This window comes from Stegostoma tigrinum, chromosome 14 (genome assembly GCF_030684315.1).
Source record: "Stegostoma tigrinum isolate sSteTig4 chromosome 14, sSteTig4.hap1, whole genome shotgun sequence".
In the NCBI taxonomy this organism is placed as follows: Eukaryota; Metazoa; Chordata; class Chondrichthyes; order Orectolobiformes; family Stegostomatidae; genus Stegostoma; species Stegostoma tigrinum.
The window spans coordinates 10289174-10305717 of record NC_081367.1 but is presented as its reverse complement, the minus strand read 5'-3'; the positions used below and the strand labels follow the sequence as shown (position 1 = coordinate 10305717).

The window sequence follows — 16544 nt, the reverse complement described above, 5'->3', positions numbered from 1 at the left end:
TACAGATGGGAATTGAACAATTTATGGTGGCAAACAGGGAAATGACAGAGAAATTAAACAATTATTTCGTGCCTGTCTTCAAGATACAGAACATCCCCCTAAAAAACTAGAAGGCCAATGTAATTGAAGAATTAAAACAATAGATTATTAATAAAAAGAGACTGTACTTTAGGAATGAGCTGAATTAAATGCTGGTAAATCTCCTGGAGTAATAGAGGTAGAGGATATTCTGCTTGTTATCTTTCATAATTCTATAGATTTTTGAATAGCTCCTGCTGACTGGAAGGCACTGAATGTAACCCCACTAGTTATAAATGGAGGAGACATGAATGTAAAGAATTACAGACCTAAGAGTTAACAGAAACTGCATTTGCTGGAGAATCTGAGATAACAAGGTATAGAGCTGGATGAACACAGCAGGCCAAGCAGCATCAGAGGAGTAGGAAAGTTGGCGTTTTGGGCCTAGACCCTTAAGGGGCCTGAAACGTCAGCTTTCCTGCTCCTAAGAATTACAGATCTGTTAGCTTGACATTAGTAGTGGGGAAAATGTCAGAATCTATTCTCACAGATGTGATAACTGAAAATTTAGGAAGAATAGGAAACTTGGGCAGAGTCATCATGGATTAGTGAAGAAATCAAGTTTGGTAAACACAATGAAGTTTTTTTCAGGATGTCACTCCACATAAACAAAGGAGAACCAGTGCCATGGTGTTAGAACCATGGAAACCACAGAAAGTCTGCATCGTCTGACCCCTTTGTGAAGTCAGAGATTACGGTATTTATCAAAAGCCCCACCCACATCTTCCGCGCCCATGCATAAGTGTCACATGCTGCTGTGATAGGCTGTCTCCTTTCCTAATTCATCCTTTTGTTCTTATTGTACTAATTTCCCTTAACATTACAAGCCAATACTTTTTGTGTCCTCTTTTTGCTTTCCTAATTTCCTTTGTCATGTCACCCTTGTACTTTCCATACTCCTCTAAGCTTCCAAAACTTTAAAATTGTCACAAACTATTTTCTTGCTCCAGCTTACCTTGTATGCTTCTGGGGGTTATAGATTTGACAGTACAATCCTATTACAATATGGGCACATATCTACATCGTTCCTGTCGATCCTCACATTTAAACACTTCTCCTGATTTGCCACTGACCTTCCTTCGAGTAGCTACAACAAGTCCACTTTCACTAGCTCATCTCTCAGTATTATAAAATTTCCTTCCCCTCAGTTGAGGGCTTTTACTCTTGTTCTTTGTCCCTTTCCATACTGATTCTAAATCTAAACGTATTGTGATCACTATCTGCAAAAGTAATCACCCATCACTCCTACATTCACCTGCCCAGCTTAGTTTCCTAAGACTAACATTAGAATCGCTCTTGGGCATGTTATATGGTGTCTAAAAACATTCTCTTGAAAGCAGTTCAATAATTTTGTGTCCACTGAGCCTTTCACACTGTATTCCAGTTAACACTTGGTTAGTCGACGTCTCCAATTATTAAGGCTCTACTGTCTTTGCACTCAGAAATTACTCTAAATATTTGCTCCATTAATAGTCTGTTACTGCCTGGGGATCTATGCAACATTCCTAGCAATGGCGATGTCCCCATTCTTTGTTCCTGAGCTCAATCCATCTGGCTTCATGTGATGCTTTATTTAGTATCATCTTCCCTCAAAGCTGTAATTGATTCTTTAACCAACAATGCTATGCCCCCGCATTTCTTTGAATCTTCTCTATCCTGTTTGGAAATTCTATATCCTGGGATGTTGAACAGTCACTCTTTTCCCTCTTTAAGCCAAGTTTCCATTATAGCAACAATCTCAGGCAGTCATGTATGTGTCTGTGCCCTCGGCTCATCAGCTTTATTCTCTCTATTCCTTTCGTTCGTATACTGTTTAACGCTGCCAAATCCCTGTGCTGTACACTTTTTAATCTGTGCTTCTTCTGCCTTTTCGAGTCACTCACTAAATTTCTGCCTCCAGATCCCTGCTCTGAATACTCCCCCAGGTTCCTGCCGCCCTGACAATTAAACCCCTTCCCCCCAACCCCCAAAATCACTAGCAAATTTCCTTGCTGTGAAATCTATCCCGCTCCCGTTCTATACCTTCCCCAGAAATGGTCACAATGCCTGAGAAATCGGTCCCAGCCATATGTTCAATTGCCCAATTCTCCTATTCCTATTCTCACAAACACTGAGGACTGTGAGTAGTCTTGCTTTGGTGGTCCTGCCTTCCAATCACCTACTTAGCTCCCTGAAACCTGTTCTCAGGATCCTGTCCTCATTGCTACCCTGTCATGGACGCCAACACGGACTACAATTTCTGACTGATCACCTCCCCCCACAAAAATGACCTGCACCCATTTGGGATGCAATATACTGTCCTGGAGTCACACAGCCACAAAGTCCCCACTGCAATCTTCTAACTATTGCTCTTTCATGTTATGCAGATGTGTATGTCTAGAACAAATGCTGTGTGCAAGACTTTATGGGGATCTTGATCAATTGGGCCAATGGACTGAGGAGATGGAGTTTAATTTGGATAAATGCGAGGCTTTGTATTTTCATAAAACAAGGGCAGAATTTATACAGTTACATGGTAGGGCCTGGAGTAATGTTGTTGAATACAGAGACCTAAAGGCTCAGGTGTTGGTTCTTTGGGATTTGCATCGTAGGTGGTTAAGAAGGCATTTACCATACTTGCCTTCAGACTATTGAGTATAGGAGTTGAGATGTCATGTTGACGTTGTACAGGACATTGGTGAGGCTACTTTTGGATTACTGTGTACAGTTCTGGTTGCCCTGTTATAGGAAGGATATTACTAAATTGGACAAGGTTCAGAAAAGATTTACCAGGATGTTGCCGGGACTGGAGGTTTTGAGTTATAAGTCTTGATAGGCTGGGCCATTTTCTCACTGGATCATAGGATGTTAAGTGGTGACTATATAGAGGTTTATAAAATCATAAGGGGCATAGATACGGTGAATAGAAAAGGTCTTTTCCCTAGGGTGGGGGAGTTCAAAATTATGGGCCATATTTTTAAGGTGAGAGGAGAAAGCTTTAAAAGGGACCTGAGTGGCAACTTTTTCACACAGAGGGTAGTTCTTATGTGGAATGAACTGCCAGATGAAGTGGTAGACGCTGGAATAATTACAATGTTTAAAAGACATTTGGATAAGTACATGAAAAGGAAAGATTTAGAGGAATATGGGCCAAATGTAGGTAAATTAGACTAGTTTGGCTTTGGGAAACTTGGTCAGCATAGATGAGTTGGGCCAAAGAGTCTGTTTTTGTGCTGTATTACATGATGGCATTTTATACAACAGGATGCATACTCCACTTCCCCAAGATGTCCTGCTGTCCAATAACTTAAAAAGCTACTTATTACAGTTTGAACAGTGGACTACCAGTACTCACTAATCAATTCTTCCTCTGTAACCTAGAAGGATTTACATTGTCATAGAGCTTTTGATAATGTTCACAGAGGACTTTAGTAAATAAAATTGGAGCATGTGGGATTACGGAGAATATAACTAATATGAATTGAAAATTGGTTAAGAGGCAGACTGCAGAAATAAATAAATCATTCTCAGGCTGTTACCACTGATGTAACACAAGGATCAGTGCTTTGGCTACGGATTTATATAAATGATTTGTATGTGAGGACCAGTTGTAATATTTCTAAATTTACTGATGATACCAAATCAGGTGGAAACAGAAGTTGTAAGGAGGATGCAGGATCATCCTCCTTATGAAAATGTATATCCTTCTGAGGTACAGAGGACAAATTGATTGGTGAGTATTGGTATCTTACTATACAAACTGTAATAAGTCGCTTTTTAAGTTTGGGACAGCAGGGCACCTTGAAGAAGTGGAGTATGCATCCCGTTGTATAAAAAGTCAGAGAGGATGCAGGAGGGCTTGTGCAGGCTATATAAATGGGATAAAATGTGAATAATTGTGAAGTTATTGACTTTGATTGGAAGAAAGAACTCAAATGTGGAATGTTTCCTAAGTGGTAAGAGATTTGGAAGTGTGGATATTCAAAGGGGTATGGGTGTCCTTGTTCATGAGTCACTAATAAAGCCAGATGAAGTAACCAGTTAGGAAGGCCTAACTTAAATTGGCCAATGTTATAATTGTTGAGTACGGGAGTAAAGATATCTCATTGCCATTTAATAGAAACTCGGTGAGGCCTCAGCTGGAGAATTGTGTACAGTATCAGTATCATTATCGAAGGAAAGATATACTTGCCACACAGGAAGCACATTAGAGATTCACCACATTAATCCCTAGAACAGGGGAATTGTTTACAAGGAGAGATTGAGGAAACAGGGTCTATATTCTGTCATTTCACAGAATGAAGGGTCATCTGATTGAAGCTTTTAAAATTCTTACAAGGTGTGACAAGCTGGATGTAGGTGGGATGTTTCTCCGGGTTTGTGACTCTAGAACCAGGAGACATAATGCCAGGATAAAGAGCAAGGCATTTTGGACTGAGATAAACAGGAATTCCTTCACTCATAGGATAGTGAATCTTCGGAATTCTCTGCCCCAGAGGGCTGTGGAATCTCAAACAATGAGCAGGCTCAAGACAGAAGCCTACTTAATAATCATCAGCTCAGAATCATCAGCACAAGCTCTGACTCAGTATGGCTAGGGCTACATTCACACAGTTATCCACTCCCCTCTAGTGAACTTCAAACTCCAAGCCCTACAGAAGTGGAGAACCAATCGATTTCAACCAAATAGTCACCCATAAATTATCCTAAGATCAATGCACCAGTTGGATGCTTACAATACATCACCTGATTAATATCTGATCAAAGGCTCAATTGGGAGATGTACCTCAATGATTGATAGCCAGGAATTGGAAAAAAATAAATTATTCAGAAGTAAAGTCGGATCTGTATTTTTTTGTTGCTTTTCATGACTTCCTCATAACATCCCAAAATTCCTTACAACCAAAGACATTCTTTTGAAGTGTAAGTGACTACTGTAATTGGAAAGTTGGCAGCCAAATTGGACACAACAAGACCCCAGCAATGTGGTGATGACAAAGCATTTTGTTTTTGGCACTATTAGTTCAGGGATGAATACTGGCCAAGGCACTTCAGGTAACTGCACTGCTTTGAGAGAATCTAACTGGCACCTTTTCCATTTGACTGAGAAGTCCATAGGACCATAAAATGTAGGAGTAGAACTAGCCCATTCAGCCCATCGAATCTGCTCCACCATTTGATCAGGGCTGATCTCAACCTCATTCTCTGACTTCTGTCCATTACCCTTGTTCCCTATACCAATCTAAATCATACATATCTATCTTTATCTTAAATATAAGCAATGACTTGTCTTCCAGAGCCTTCTGTGGCAATGGGTTCCCTGGATTTGCCCCCCTCTGGCTGAAGGAGTTCCTCCTTATCTCAATTCTAAAGGGTTGTCTCTTCACTCTGAGGCTGTGCCTTAGGTCATAGTCTCTCCTACTAGTGAAACATCTTCTCAATATCCACTCTATTTAGACGTCTCAGAATTCTGTAAGTTTCAATGAGATCTTCCTCATTCTTCTAAACTCTATAAATACAGACCCAAGTCCTCAACCACTCCTCATATGACAAGTCCTTCATCCTCAGGATATTCTCGTAAACCTCCCGTGGACCCCCTCCAATGCCAACACATCATTCCTTACGTAACTGCTTACATATTCCAAATGCAGTCTGATCACAGCCTTATACAGCCTCAGCTGTATATCTCTGCTTTTGTATTCTAGAAATGAATGCTTACATTGCAATTACCTTCCTCACTGCCAGCTGAACTTATATGTTAGCTTTTAAAAAATTCTGAACTGGGATTTCCAGTCCCTACGTGCTTCAGAGTTTCCCCATTTTAGAAAATAGTCTACACCTCTGTTCTTCCCCACAAAGTACATAACCTCACACTTTCCCACATTATAAAGAATCTACTACTTCTTTGCCCATTCCCCTAGCCTGTCCAAGTCTTTCTGCAACCTCCCTCTTTCTCAATCCTATCTGCCCCTCCACCTATCTTTGTGTCATCTGAAAACTTAGAAACAATGTCCTTGGTTCCTTCATTTGGACTGTTCATGTATAATGTGAATATTTCTGGTCCCGACATTGACCCTATGGAACTCTACTGGTCACCAGCTGCCATCCTGAGAAAGATCACTTTATACCCACTTTCTGCCTTCAGTCAGTCAGCATATCCTTCTCCCTAACATCATGGGCTCTTAACTTATTCACAGACTCCTTTGCAGCTTCTTGTCGAAGTCCTTCTGGAAATTCAAACAGATCATGTCCACTATCTTTCCTTTGTCTAACTTGCATGTTGCCTCCTCAAAGAATTCTAACATATGTTTCAGACGTGAATTTTCCTTGATGAATTTGTACAGATTCATCCCTATTTTACCATGCACTACCAAGTGCACCACACTGTCATCCTTAATAATGAACTCTATTGTTCTTACCAATGACCGAGGACAGGTTAACTGGCCTATAGCTTCCAGTCTTCTCCTGCCGTCCCTTCTTAAACAGGGGTATTACATGCACCATTTTCCAGTCCTGTGGGATCTTCCCTGACTCCAGTGATTACTGAAAGGTCACCACCAAAACCACTACAATCTCCTCAGCAATCTCCGTCAGACTCCTGGAACGTATCCATCTGGTCTCTGTGATTCATCCGCCTTCAGATCTTACAGCTTCCCCTGGATCCCTCTCCCTGCCTCATTTATCATCACACCCTTGCCCTGCCCTGATCACTGACTAAATTCATAGTCATTAATTTGAGGGTTGTGACCGCCTCCTAAAACGCAGTGTGTAGATAACTCCACGCCCTGCCATCTGCACCCCTCCCAACTCCCTGGTGTGTCACAGTCTGTGAGGTTCAGATTCCAGCTCATCAGCTATGTGCCAGAGTTCCTCAAGCAACCAACACTTGCCACAGACATGGTCACTATGAACCACAGTGGGACCCACCAGCCCCCGCATATTTCAGGTAGAACATACTGACTTTTAAAAATTTCTGAACAGTCTTTCAGTTTGTAGCCTGTAAATATTTCCAAAATAAACTATAATAAATTGTTAATTTAGTAAATAGACAAGTCTCAGTTTTATGTTCAACCTAAGAGATAACACCTCCAAATGTGCAGACTTCCCTCAGCACTGCATTAAAGCATCAAGTCTGAATTTATCACTCATTTCTTTGAAGTGGGACTTGAAGCTACAACGTTCTGATTCAGAGGTGACAATTCTACTACTTGAGCTGTAGGTTACACATAATCGTGTTGTTTAAAGGTGCATATTCTCACAAATGAATACCATAACGTTTATTGTCCTGGGATAATCATTTAATGGCAGCTTGCTTATGTGAAGAGCTGAAACCAAGCTCTGGAAATGATATATAATGTATAGCCTTTTTCTAAATGACAGCAACCAAATATAGTCAGGTTAAGCTGTAGTCTTCACTGAGGCTACTTGTTGCCAGTAATCTGTAATGATGTGTGACAGAAAGAGTAGAATGTATTTAAGTGAGATTTCAATCAGCACAGTATTTAGGTTTGTGATTTGATCAGACTGTGATGCCTCTCTGCATTCCATCACTATTAGATAGGACTGCCTTTAGATAGCACAAGATAACTTGCCTAGTAACTGAGCAGCATTGTACAAAACATGAAGACATGATGGGAATGTAATCCTTGCAATGTTAAACGTTCCTTATTTGAGTTTAGGAGTGCCTTGTCATTCCAACTCTGGCTGAAGACCTGTTTTACCAAATAACCCCCTCTGTTTTTGAGGGAGGTCTTTCCGCAAAAGTTATAGCAGGAGACTAGGAGAACCTCAGTCAATTTCGTATTCCACAAACTGTTAAAATAACAGTTTTACATCTCATTTATTAGACAGGAAATGGTTGTGTATCCATTTTACACCGAACCTGCTTTTGCTGTTCAATGAAATCTTGGGAATACTGTGTTCAATTCTAGTCTCTTTGCTATAGGAAAGATATTGTTAAATTTGAAAGGGTGTGGAAAAAATTCATAAGGGTTTTGCCAGGCTTTGAGCTAAAGGGAGAGGCTGATTAGGCTGGGACAATTTTCCCTAGCGCTTCATAGGCTGAGGGGTAACCTTATAGAGGTTTATAAAATCATGAAGGCCATGGATAGAGTGAATAGCCAAGGATGTTTCCCTAAGGTAGGGGAGTCCAAAACTGGAGGGCGTAGGTTTAAGCTGAGAAAGGGAAGATTTCAAAGGAATATACAGAGGGCGGTACATCTATGGAATGAGCTGCCAGAGGAGTTAGTGGAGCCTGATACAATTACAACATTTAACAGGCATCTGGATGGGAACAAAACAGGAAGGGTTTAGAGGCATATGGGCCAAATGCTGGCAAATGGGATAATTTAGGATATCTGGTCGGCATGAATGAGATGGACTAAAGGGTCTGCTTCCATGCGGTACATCTGTATGATTCTATACAGAATACAGTCAGTTGGATGTAAAACAGGCTTGATTTCAACATATTGGTGGCCTATTTCACCAATTTAGGTGAAATGTGCAGCTGCAATATTTGTCACCCATTGAATCGGTCTTCACTAGTTCCTCCCTTAATATGTGAATATTTTGGGACTTGCACAATAATGGACACTGAAACATAATCAATTGTACTGTAAAAGTGAGTAAATTGTTACCATTTACTGTACCATCAGCGGAGTTGACACCGTGACATATCTGAGATGCAGCATATGAGACAAAAATGTATTTCCATTTACAAGGGATGGAATCTTGCAAGAGCTGGAGCAATATGGGTTATGTTGGGATTTATGGCAGGATCACACAACAAGTCCCACGAGGCCTGTCTCAGTTTCATGAGCAACTTGCTGCACCTTTTGTACGTTTGCCAAGCGGTGTGTTGAGTTTCTCGCTGGGCAGCAATAACTCGCTCCTCAAAGGAGATGATTGTTTGATGCCGCAACTCACCCCATTAACATTCAGCTCGCTATCCTACCAAGCACTACAAAGGAGCTGGACAAGAACTCTCAGTGTGTCAATCAGTTCAGGTACCTGGTGATGTCAGCTCACCACTGGCTCCATGCAGCTCAGTATCTTAGAGAAGCGTCAATGGGCACCAACCCCATGTGCCCCTTGCCTTTGGATACTGGCATCTGACATTTGCTGACCCTTTATAATCTTCATGACTCCTCTCTGATCTAGTTGCCGCATACTTGAGAAGCAGAGTCCTGCATTGCAGATCCCAAAAAATGACCAGCACTGAAAAGCTGCTGCTAAGACACAAGCACAGATTGGACCAGGCTGCATCTTAGGGCTGTTTGCTTCCTCTAGCACTTAATGCCTACCTGCTTACTCACAGCTTCCTTGCCTTGGCTTGCAATGCCATGACAGCTAGTGTGTTGCCGGTTCAGCCAGCATCAAAAGACTATCAGCACTGCCATATTGATGAGCTCTTTTGTACATATGCACAGACAGGCTTCAAACCATGCTTTCCCGCTGAGATCTATCCAAGTTCAGATGTTCCCTTCATAAAAGGCACATCAAAACTAGTGGGGTGCCACAGGGATCGGGGATGGGACCCCAGCTATTCACTAAATGATATGGATGAAGGAACAAACTATAACAACATGTCAAAGTTTGCAGATGATACCGCATTGGGTGGGAGGGTGAACTGTGATGAGGATACAGAGAACCTTCAGCATGAGCTGGCCAGGTTGGATGAGAGGGCAAATCAATGGCAGGTGCAGTATAATTTGGATAAATGTGAGGTTATTCACTTTGGAAGCAAAAACAACAAGGCAGATTACCATCTGAATTGCTGTAATTTGGGAGCGGGGAGTGTGCAGCGGGACCTGGGCGTCCATGTGCACCAGTCTCTGAAGGTAAGCATGCGGGGGCAGCAGGTAAAGAAGGCAAATGGTATGTTGGCCTTCATTGTGAGCAGTTTTGAGCACTGGAGCAGAGATGTGTTGTTGAAGTTATCTAGGTCCTTGGTGAGACTACACCTGGAATATTGTGTGCAGTTTTGGCCTCCTTTTCTGAGGAAGAATGCTCTTGCTCTCGAGGGAGTGCAGCAAAGGTTTACCTGGCTGATTCCAGGAATGGCAGGTCTGACATATGAGGAGAGATTGACTGGATTGGGATTGCTTTCACTAGAGCTCAGACGAATTAGGGGGCGATCTCAGAAAGACTTATAAAAATTCTAACAGGACTGGACAGGGTAGACGCAGGGAGGATGGTCCTGATGGTGGGTGTGTCTCAGAGCCAGGGATCACAGTCTGAGGATTTGGGGTAGAAGATTTAGGACAGAGATGAGGAGATATTTCTTTACCCAAAGAGTGGTGAGCCTGTGGAATTCACTACCACAGGAAGTAGTTGATACCAAAACATTGAACACATTCAAGAGGTGACTAGATATAGCACTTGGTGCAAATGGGATCAAAGGTTATGGGGAGAAAGCAGGATTTGGCTATTGAGTTGGATGATCAGCCATGATCGTGACAAATAGCGGAGTAGGCTCGAAGGGCCGAATGGCCTCCTCCTGCTCCTATCTTCTAATGTTTCTAAGTAAAATACCAATCTAACACAGCAGCATGTGTCATCTGCCTATTTCACATACACACTGTATGTTTAGAATCATAGAATCATAGAATCAGAATCCCCACAGTGCGGAAGCAGGTCATTCGGCCCATCAAATCGACACCGACCCTCTGGAGACCATCAGCAGCAATGCTGACCTCTGCGCCACTGACCTGCCCGTTTACTCAACCAAACAGCCATGTGCAAACTGCATGGGAGCTCATCCTCGTTCCAGTCGGGTGGGGAGCCACTGTCTTTCAGGGGTACTGTCAGGCATGGGCACAGTTTGCACAAAGTCCCAGGTCTTGGTCACTGTCTGTTATCAGCAAAAGGCAAACCAAGGTGCAGCAAGAGGCCAATGTAAAGGCTAAGCAGCAGCCAGCTCAGGGAAATGTCACACAGCAGTGTCCCTCAGGGGGCATGGGATCCAGAGGAAGACCACAGGTTTTTACCCACCTTGCTCCATTTTCTGGGCATGAGTGCGGCACAGTGCCAACAAAGGCGCGGAAGAACCAGGACACTGTGGTCAAGCTGGAGTGGGCCCTCAGCGCTTCAGGAGTGGGAGGTCATCCTCTCCCAGTGACTGCCATTGTTGAACTTCAACTGGGTCCTTGCAGAGAGCAATGGGAGAACTTTGTTACATCTCTCAGTCGTGTACCCACAAATACACCCAAACAGTGAGTAATGCCATCTGTGCAAGCTCTGATCACTGTTACAGTTTCCTGAAGATGTGTGCCTGCTTCCCTGGCAGCTGCCATGATTCCTACATCCTGGAACAATCTTGAGCATCTGATGTGTCTCATTACAAGGCTTACAAGGGCCGCGGCTGTGACCATCACTCATGACGCCATTGCACAAGCCTGCTGACTGATGTCGAGCACAAATACAATGCTGCCCAATGCTTTTTAGCAGGGCCATGGGGAGCAGACGATGGGGCTGCTGAAGTTTCCGCTCCACCACTTGGATCGTTCTGGGGTGGAATTAGGGGGCCTGTTGACTTTAGTCCAGACAGACCATGCTGCATCATGATCATGTGCTGTGCTTTGCCCAATTACACCAGACAACAAGACTATATAATGGATGCCGAGAAATTGTGGGAATGGGAGCCATCTTCTGAGGAGGAAGCCACTTCAGGAGCCATCAGTCAGTCAGAACTTGATTAATATGCACTTCCAATAGATGGGGATGAGAAATAGCAGACCATCATGGAATATTAAATAGGCATTTGCTAAAGGTGCCAGTATTTGGGCTGAATTATGGGGAGAAATGTTCAGAATTGTCCTATATGTGATGTTTACCTACTAAGCAAAGACAGACTGTGGGTGTCCAGGAGAAACATGTAACTTCGACAGGGTGTTTTGACCAGACGTAGCAAAGGGCAGATAAACTGTATGACCTGATGGTCAAACAGTAGCAGGGATAAGAGATGGGGTTGTATGTGTGAGGGAGTGTCAAATGTGCTGTGAGCAATCTGGTTTTGTGGCCACTACATCATTACATTGACTGTGAGGGCCAACACTGGATTGCCAATGCTTGTCCAGGTATACAGTGGCCTTTTAAAGTGGCACAGGGCAAGGGATGCAATCTTTTGGCAGACATCTGGTGAGTGGTGAGTTGTTCTAAGAACAGCATGTTGGCACGATGGGGAATGAATCAGTCATGAGAGACACTATAGCAGCAGCATAGGTAGTTAATAAGGCAAGTTTGGTAAGATACGGTGAGAAATATTGCTGGGCCTCATGACAAAATCCATCTAAAAAAATACTTGATGCAACTAGCAAAACTAGACAAAGAAAGTCTAAGATCCAGCCCAAGGTAGATATGTGGAGTTAGGCTACAGATCAGCCATGATCTCATTGAATGGCAGGACAGCGTTAAGGAGCTGAATAGCCTACTCCTGTACCTGTATCCCTAAGGTGTCCACTATAGATCATCTATTGTGTGGCAGAATGGTTTCATTGATCTCTGATTCATTACTCACAGGGATACTTACTCTCCGCACAATCTTACAAACTAATCCCCTTGCTTTTACCCCACCCCCCCCAGAGTGCTGCAATGTTTTCCTTTTCAAGTGTAAATCCAATCACATTTCGAAGTCTCCTACTGAAACTGCTTCCACTTCCCTATCATGCAGTGCCTCTTTTCTGTTTGCCCTAGATCCCCTCTTATTGTTTTGACAATTATTTTAAATCTGTACCCTATCAATACCGACCCTCATTCCAGTAGAAATACCTTCTTTCAGCTCACCTTGTCAAAATCATTCACAGCTTCCAATTCTTCCACTAAATCTCCTTTAACTTCCACTCCTGTGAGGGAAACAGTCCCAGTTTCACTAGTCTCTTATCGAGTCAAGCTGTCCGGATCTTTGGGTAAACATCCTTCGAGGTAGACTTTGGGATACACAATGATGCAGAGTCACTGACCAGAGGCCGATAGTCAAGTTCAGTAACCATGAGGACGGCCTAAGCCTGGATCTTGGGCTCATGACGCCCTGCAGGTAACCCTGCCATGCTTTACACTCTCACATATATGCACACATACACAGACACTCACTTACACAAAAGCGCGCACGCACACACACGCACACGCACACACAGTCTCTCTCTCTCTCTCACACACTCACACAGATCCTCTCTCATACACACACTGTCTCTCAAGCACATATATTCAAGCGCATACACACTCACTCTCTCTCTCTCTCTCTCTCTCTCTCTCTCTCCCTGCTCGCATTCACACATGAATCGTGGGGTGAGTTTGCATTTGCAGATGCATTCTATTTTGTTCAATAAACACACAATTTATAGACAAATGTAGCAATTTATAAATCAGAGATAATGGGAACTGCAGATGCTGGAGATTCCAAGATAATAAAATGTGAGGCCGGGTCTAGGCCCGAAACGTCAGCTTTTGTGCTCCTGAGATGCTGCTTGGCCTGCTGTGTTCATCCAGCCTCGCTATTTATAAATTCCTACTTTAGAGATAAAACCAGTCTGACTCCAAACCAAAACACAAACAGATTCTAAACAAGGCCTCATACCTAACATGCATTGTCTGACCTAAAATGTCACCTCTTTTTTGCACAGATAAAACCTTTAGTTCTCTCAGGAGATTGACTTCAAAGGAATTCAGGGACTTACATATTAATCAACTAAAAACTTCTAACTGGTTAAAGATCTTAGTATCTTAGATTTGTTAAGTACATCTTCATCAGTGGTGTGGCCCTTTGATCTTTAATGTATAGATTCTTTGTCTCTCACCTCTGTCACTGACACCTGAAGAAGGAGCAAGATTCTGAAAGCCTGTGTTTTTAAATAAACCTGTTGGAGTATAACGTGGTGTTGTGTGATTTCTGACCTAACTCCCTTTGGAATTGGGCCATTGGATTTTTATTGCTTATCCTTAATTGTCATTCAAAAATGTATCACTTCTGACTTCTCCGTTTTAAGTTTCATCTCTATTTCTTTTCCAACACACGAATGTATTTTGCAGTTAGAAAACCAAAAACGGCACACAATGTCCAGTGATAACGAAGTGTGGAGCTGGATGAATAGAGCAGGCCAAGCAGCATCTTAGGAGCACGAAAGCTGACCTTTCAGTCCTAGACCCTTCATCAGAAAAGGGTAGGGGGAGAGGGTTTTGAAATAAATAGGGAGAGAGGGGGAGGCGGATCGAAGATTGATAGAGGAGAAGATGGGTGGAGAGGAGACAGACAAGTTAAAGAGGCGGGGATGGAGCCAGTAGAGGTGAGTCAATGTTCAGTATTCAGAATGGGAGCTGAACCCATTCTGTGAATGCTTGCTATATGACAGTTTCATTAGTGTTGAGCTATACTGCCTGCAGTTTAACAGTGTCAGCCTGGCTGGAAGTGTAATAAAAGGGAAGATGTGTTTCACATGCAGCTTTGGTAGGAAGCAGAAGTTAACTGAGTTGGGTTCACTGGTCTTGACAATTCTGTTCTCTCCACAGGCCATGCAGTATATCTCCGTCTTTGCTGACAACAGATCCGGTTTCGCTGTCACCATCCAAAGTGGCTCGGATTTCACAGGGATCTTCCTGGGCACGTAGAGGCAGCCAGTGGAAAGGATCCATGGACCTGCTCAATTCCCTCCTCTCCTCCTTCCCTCCCACATCAAGACTCCTCTTGCCAATCCATCCCCTGCAATATCGCATCGCCCATGAATTTACTGCTGCAGTAGGGAGGGCTGATAGCAAAGAGCGCTCGGGGGTCAATAAAGACATTAACCAGAATTTCTTTTTGTGTGTCATGGACCTCTGGGAACGTTCTGGAGAAATCTTTCTTTTCATATATTTTTCAATGACAATATTTTCCCTGAATGAATGCCTACTGTCAGAACTATAACAGCATTGTCTTTCAAAGCTCTCGACAATGTCCGAATGTGATTCAAAATTCGCTTGCAATTTGCTTGCAACCTGGATGTATCTTTAATGTAAGGAGCTGCATTTTTGCAAAATCTGGCATTCAATGCATATCTCACGAATGTGGGGACTGTTTAAAAAGTAGGACGTTCTTCTACTCTCCCTACATTTCCCAAAATGTATCTGTTCCTATATTTTTAAAACGATTCCGTGCATCAAAGTTTGCCTCACCTTACCAGATTTGTTGTTTTTTGTCTTTACTTCTTATAGAAGAATGTAAGAGAACAATATAAAAGGATATAGAATCAGAAGCCTGTATGGCAGCAATGAATCTATATCTGGCTTCCTCCCCAGTGAAAGGGAATCATTTTAGGAGATAGATTCCAGTCCATATTCTATTGCCTGTGCAGCCCAACTCAGCAACCATCCCCACAGTAAGTGGACTAGATGGTCACTGTCAGATCTGGCAAAGGGGGGAATGTTAAGATCTAAGAAAATAATTCATTATAAGTCTTAAATAAATTAGCCGGGCTGGGCATTATATTGATCTTTGTTTGTGCTTAGGCCCTAGGGCTTTGGTTTTCAGATGGGTTTGGTTTAACTGATTTAAAAAAGAACTGAGTTGGGGGGGTTCCCACTTAAAAATTGGAGATGACCATCTTGGGAGGTGGAAGTGGGGAGCTGGTTGTTAGTGGTTGAAGGGTTAGGATTGGTGATGGGACATGGGGTCTGGAACTGAACCAAACTGAGGAAAGAGATTGTCAGGCCTGTCAGCTGATTGACAAGAGCTGACACTGTGACAAGTTGACTGTTTTGTAAATCTTCCCCTGCCTGCCCTGATGGCATGGTTGTTAGAGCACCAGCAGTGCTGTGATCTGATTGACTCGACGCTCACATCCTGGTTTAATCTGCTTTATTGTGTAGAGTTGATAAAGTGTTAATAAACATCATTCTGAAAAGAAAGGCTGGTGTGAGATGCACAGAATAACTCAGCAAGTCAGACCCTCATCAGCTGATGTTTTAAACTGAAGAATAAACTTTGCTTTTTAAATTCCAAGTGTCTAGAGGCTAGAGAGACAAATTCACGAGAACCTCTCAAACCGTAATTCATACCTAAATAACAAATAACCTACATGTAAACTATCTGAACTCTTCATTTGGATTCCAGCCAGTAACTCACTCAGCTAGCCATTATTCTCACAGACTGAAAGTAACAGGATATGAATGGGAAAAAAATCCCATTGGCATCTGTGTTAATTAGTGAAGTCCATGTTGGGATAGAGAGGCACATATTCAAGTTTACTGATGAAATGTTGGTAGGAGATATTGTTAAATAGTAGATATGGAAGCAGAACATTGCAAAGAGATAACAGGGTGAAGAGCTGGATGAACACAGCATGCCAAGCAGCATCAGAGAAGCAGGAAGGCTGACAATTCAGGTCGAGAACCTTCTTCAGCTGCTCAGCCTGCTGTGTTCATCCAGCTCTATACCTTGTTATCTCAGATGCTCCAACATTGGCAGTTCCTACTGTCTCATTGCAAAGAGGTATTGTGGCAACACTGTGTCAGATGCA

General features: G+C 42.7%; 1 protein-coding gene across 1 annotated transcript in view; it reads left to right on the top strand.

Moving 5' to 3' along the window:
* Positions 1 to 16337, top strand: part of LOC125457865 (erythroferrone-like) — a 99944-nt gene extending 83607 nt beyond the window's left edge. The window contains exon 8 of the mRNA XM_048542574.2: positions 14560 to 16337. Within this exon, the coding sequence (XP_048398531.1) occupies positions 14560 to 14658 (99 nt within the window). The 3' untranslated portion in view covers positions 14659 to 16337. The remainder of the gene's footprint in view (positions 1 to 14559) is intronic.
* The last annotated feature ends 207 nt before the right edge of the window (positions 16338 to 16544 follow it).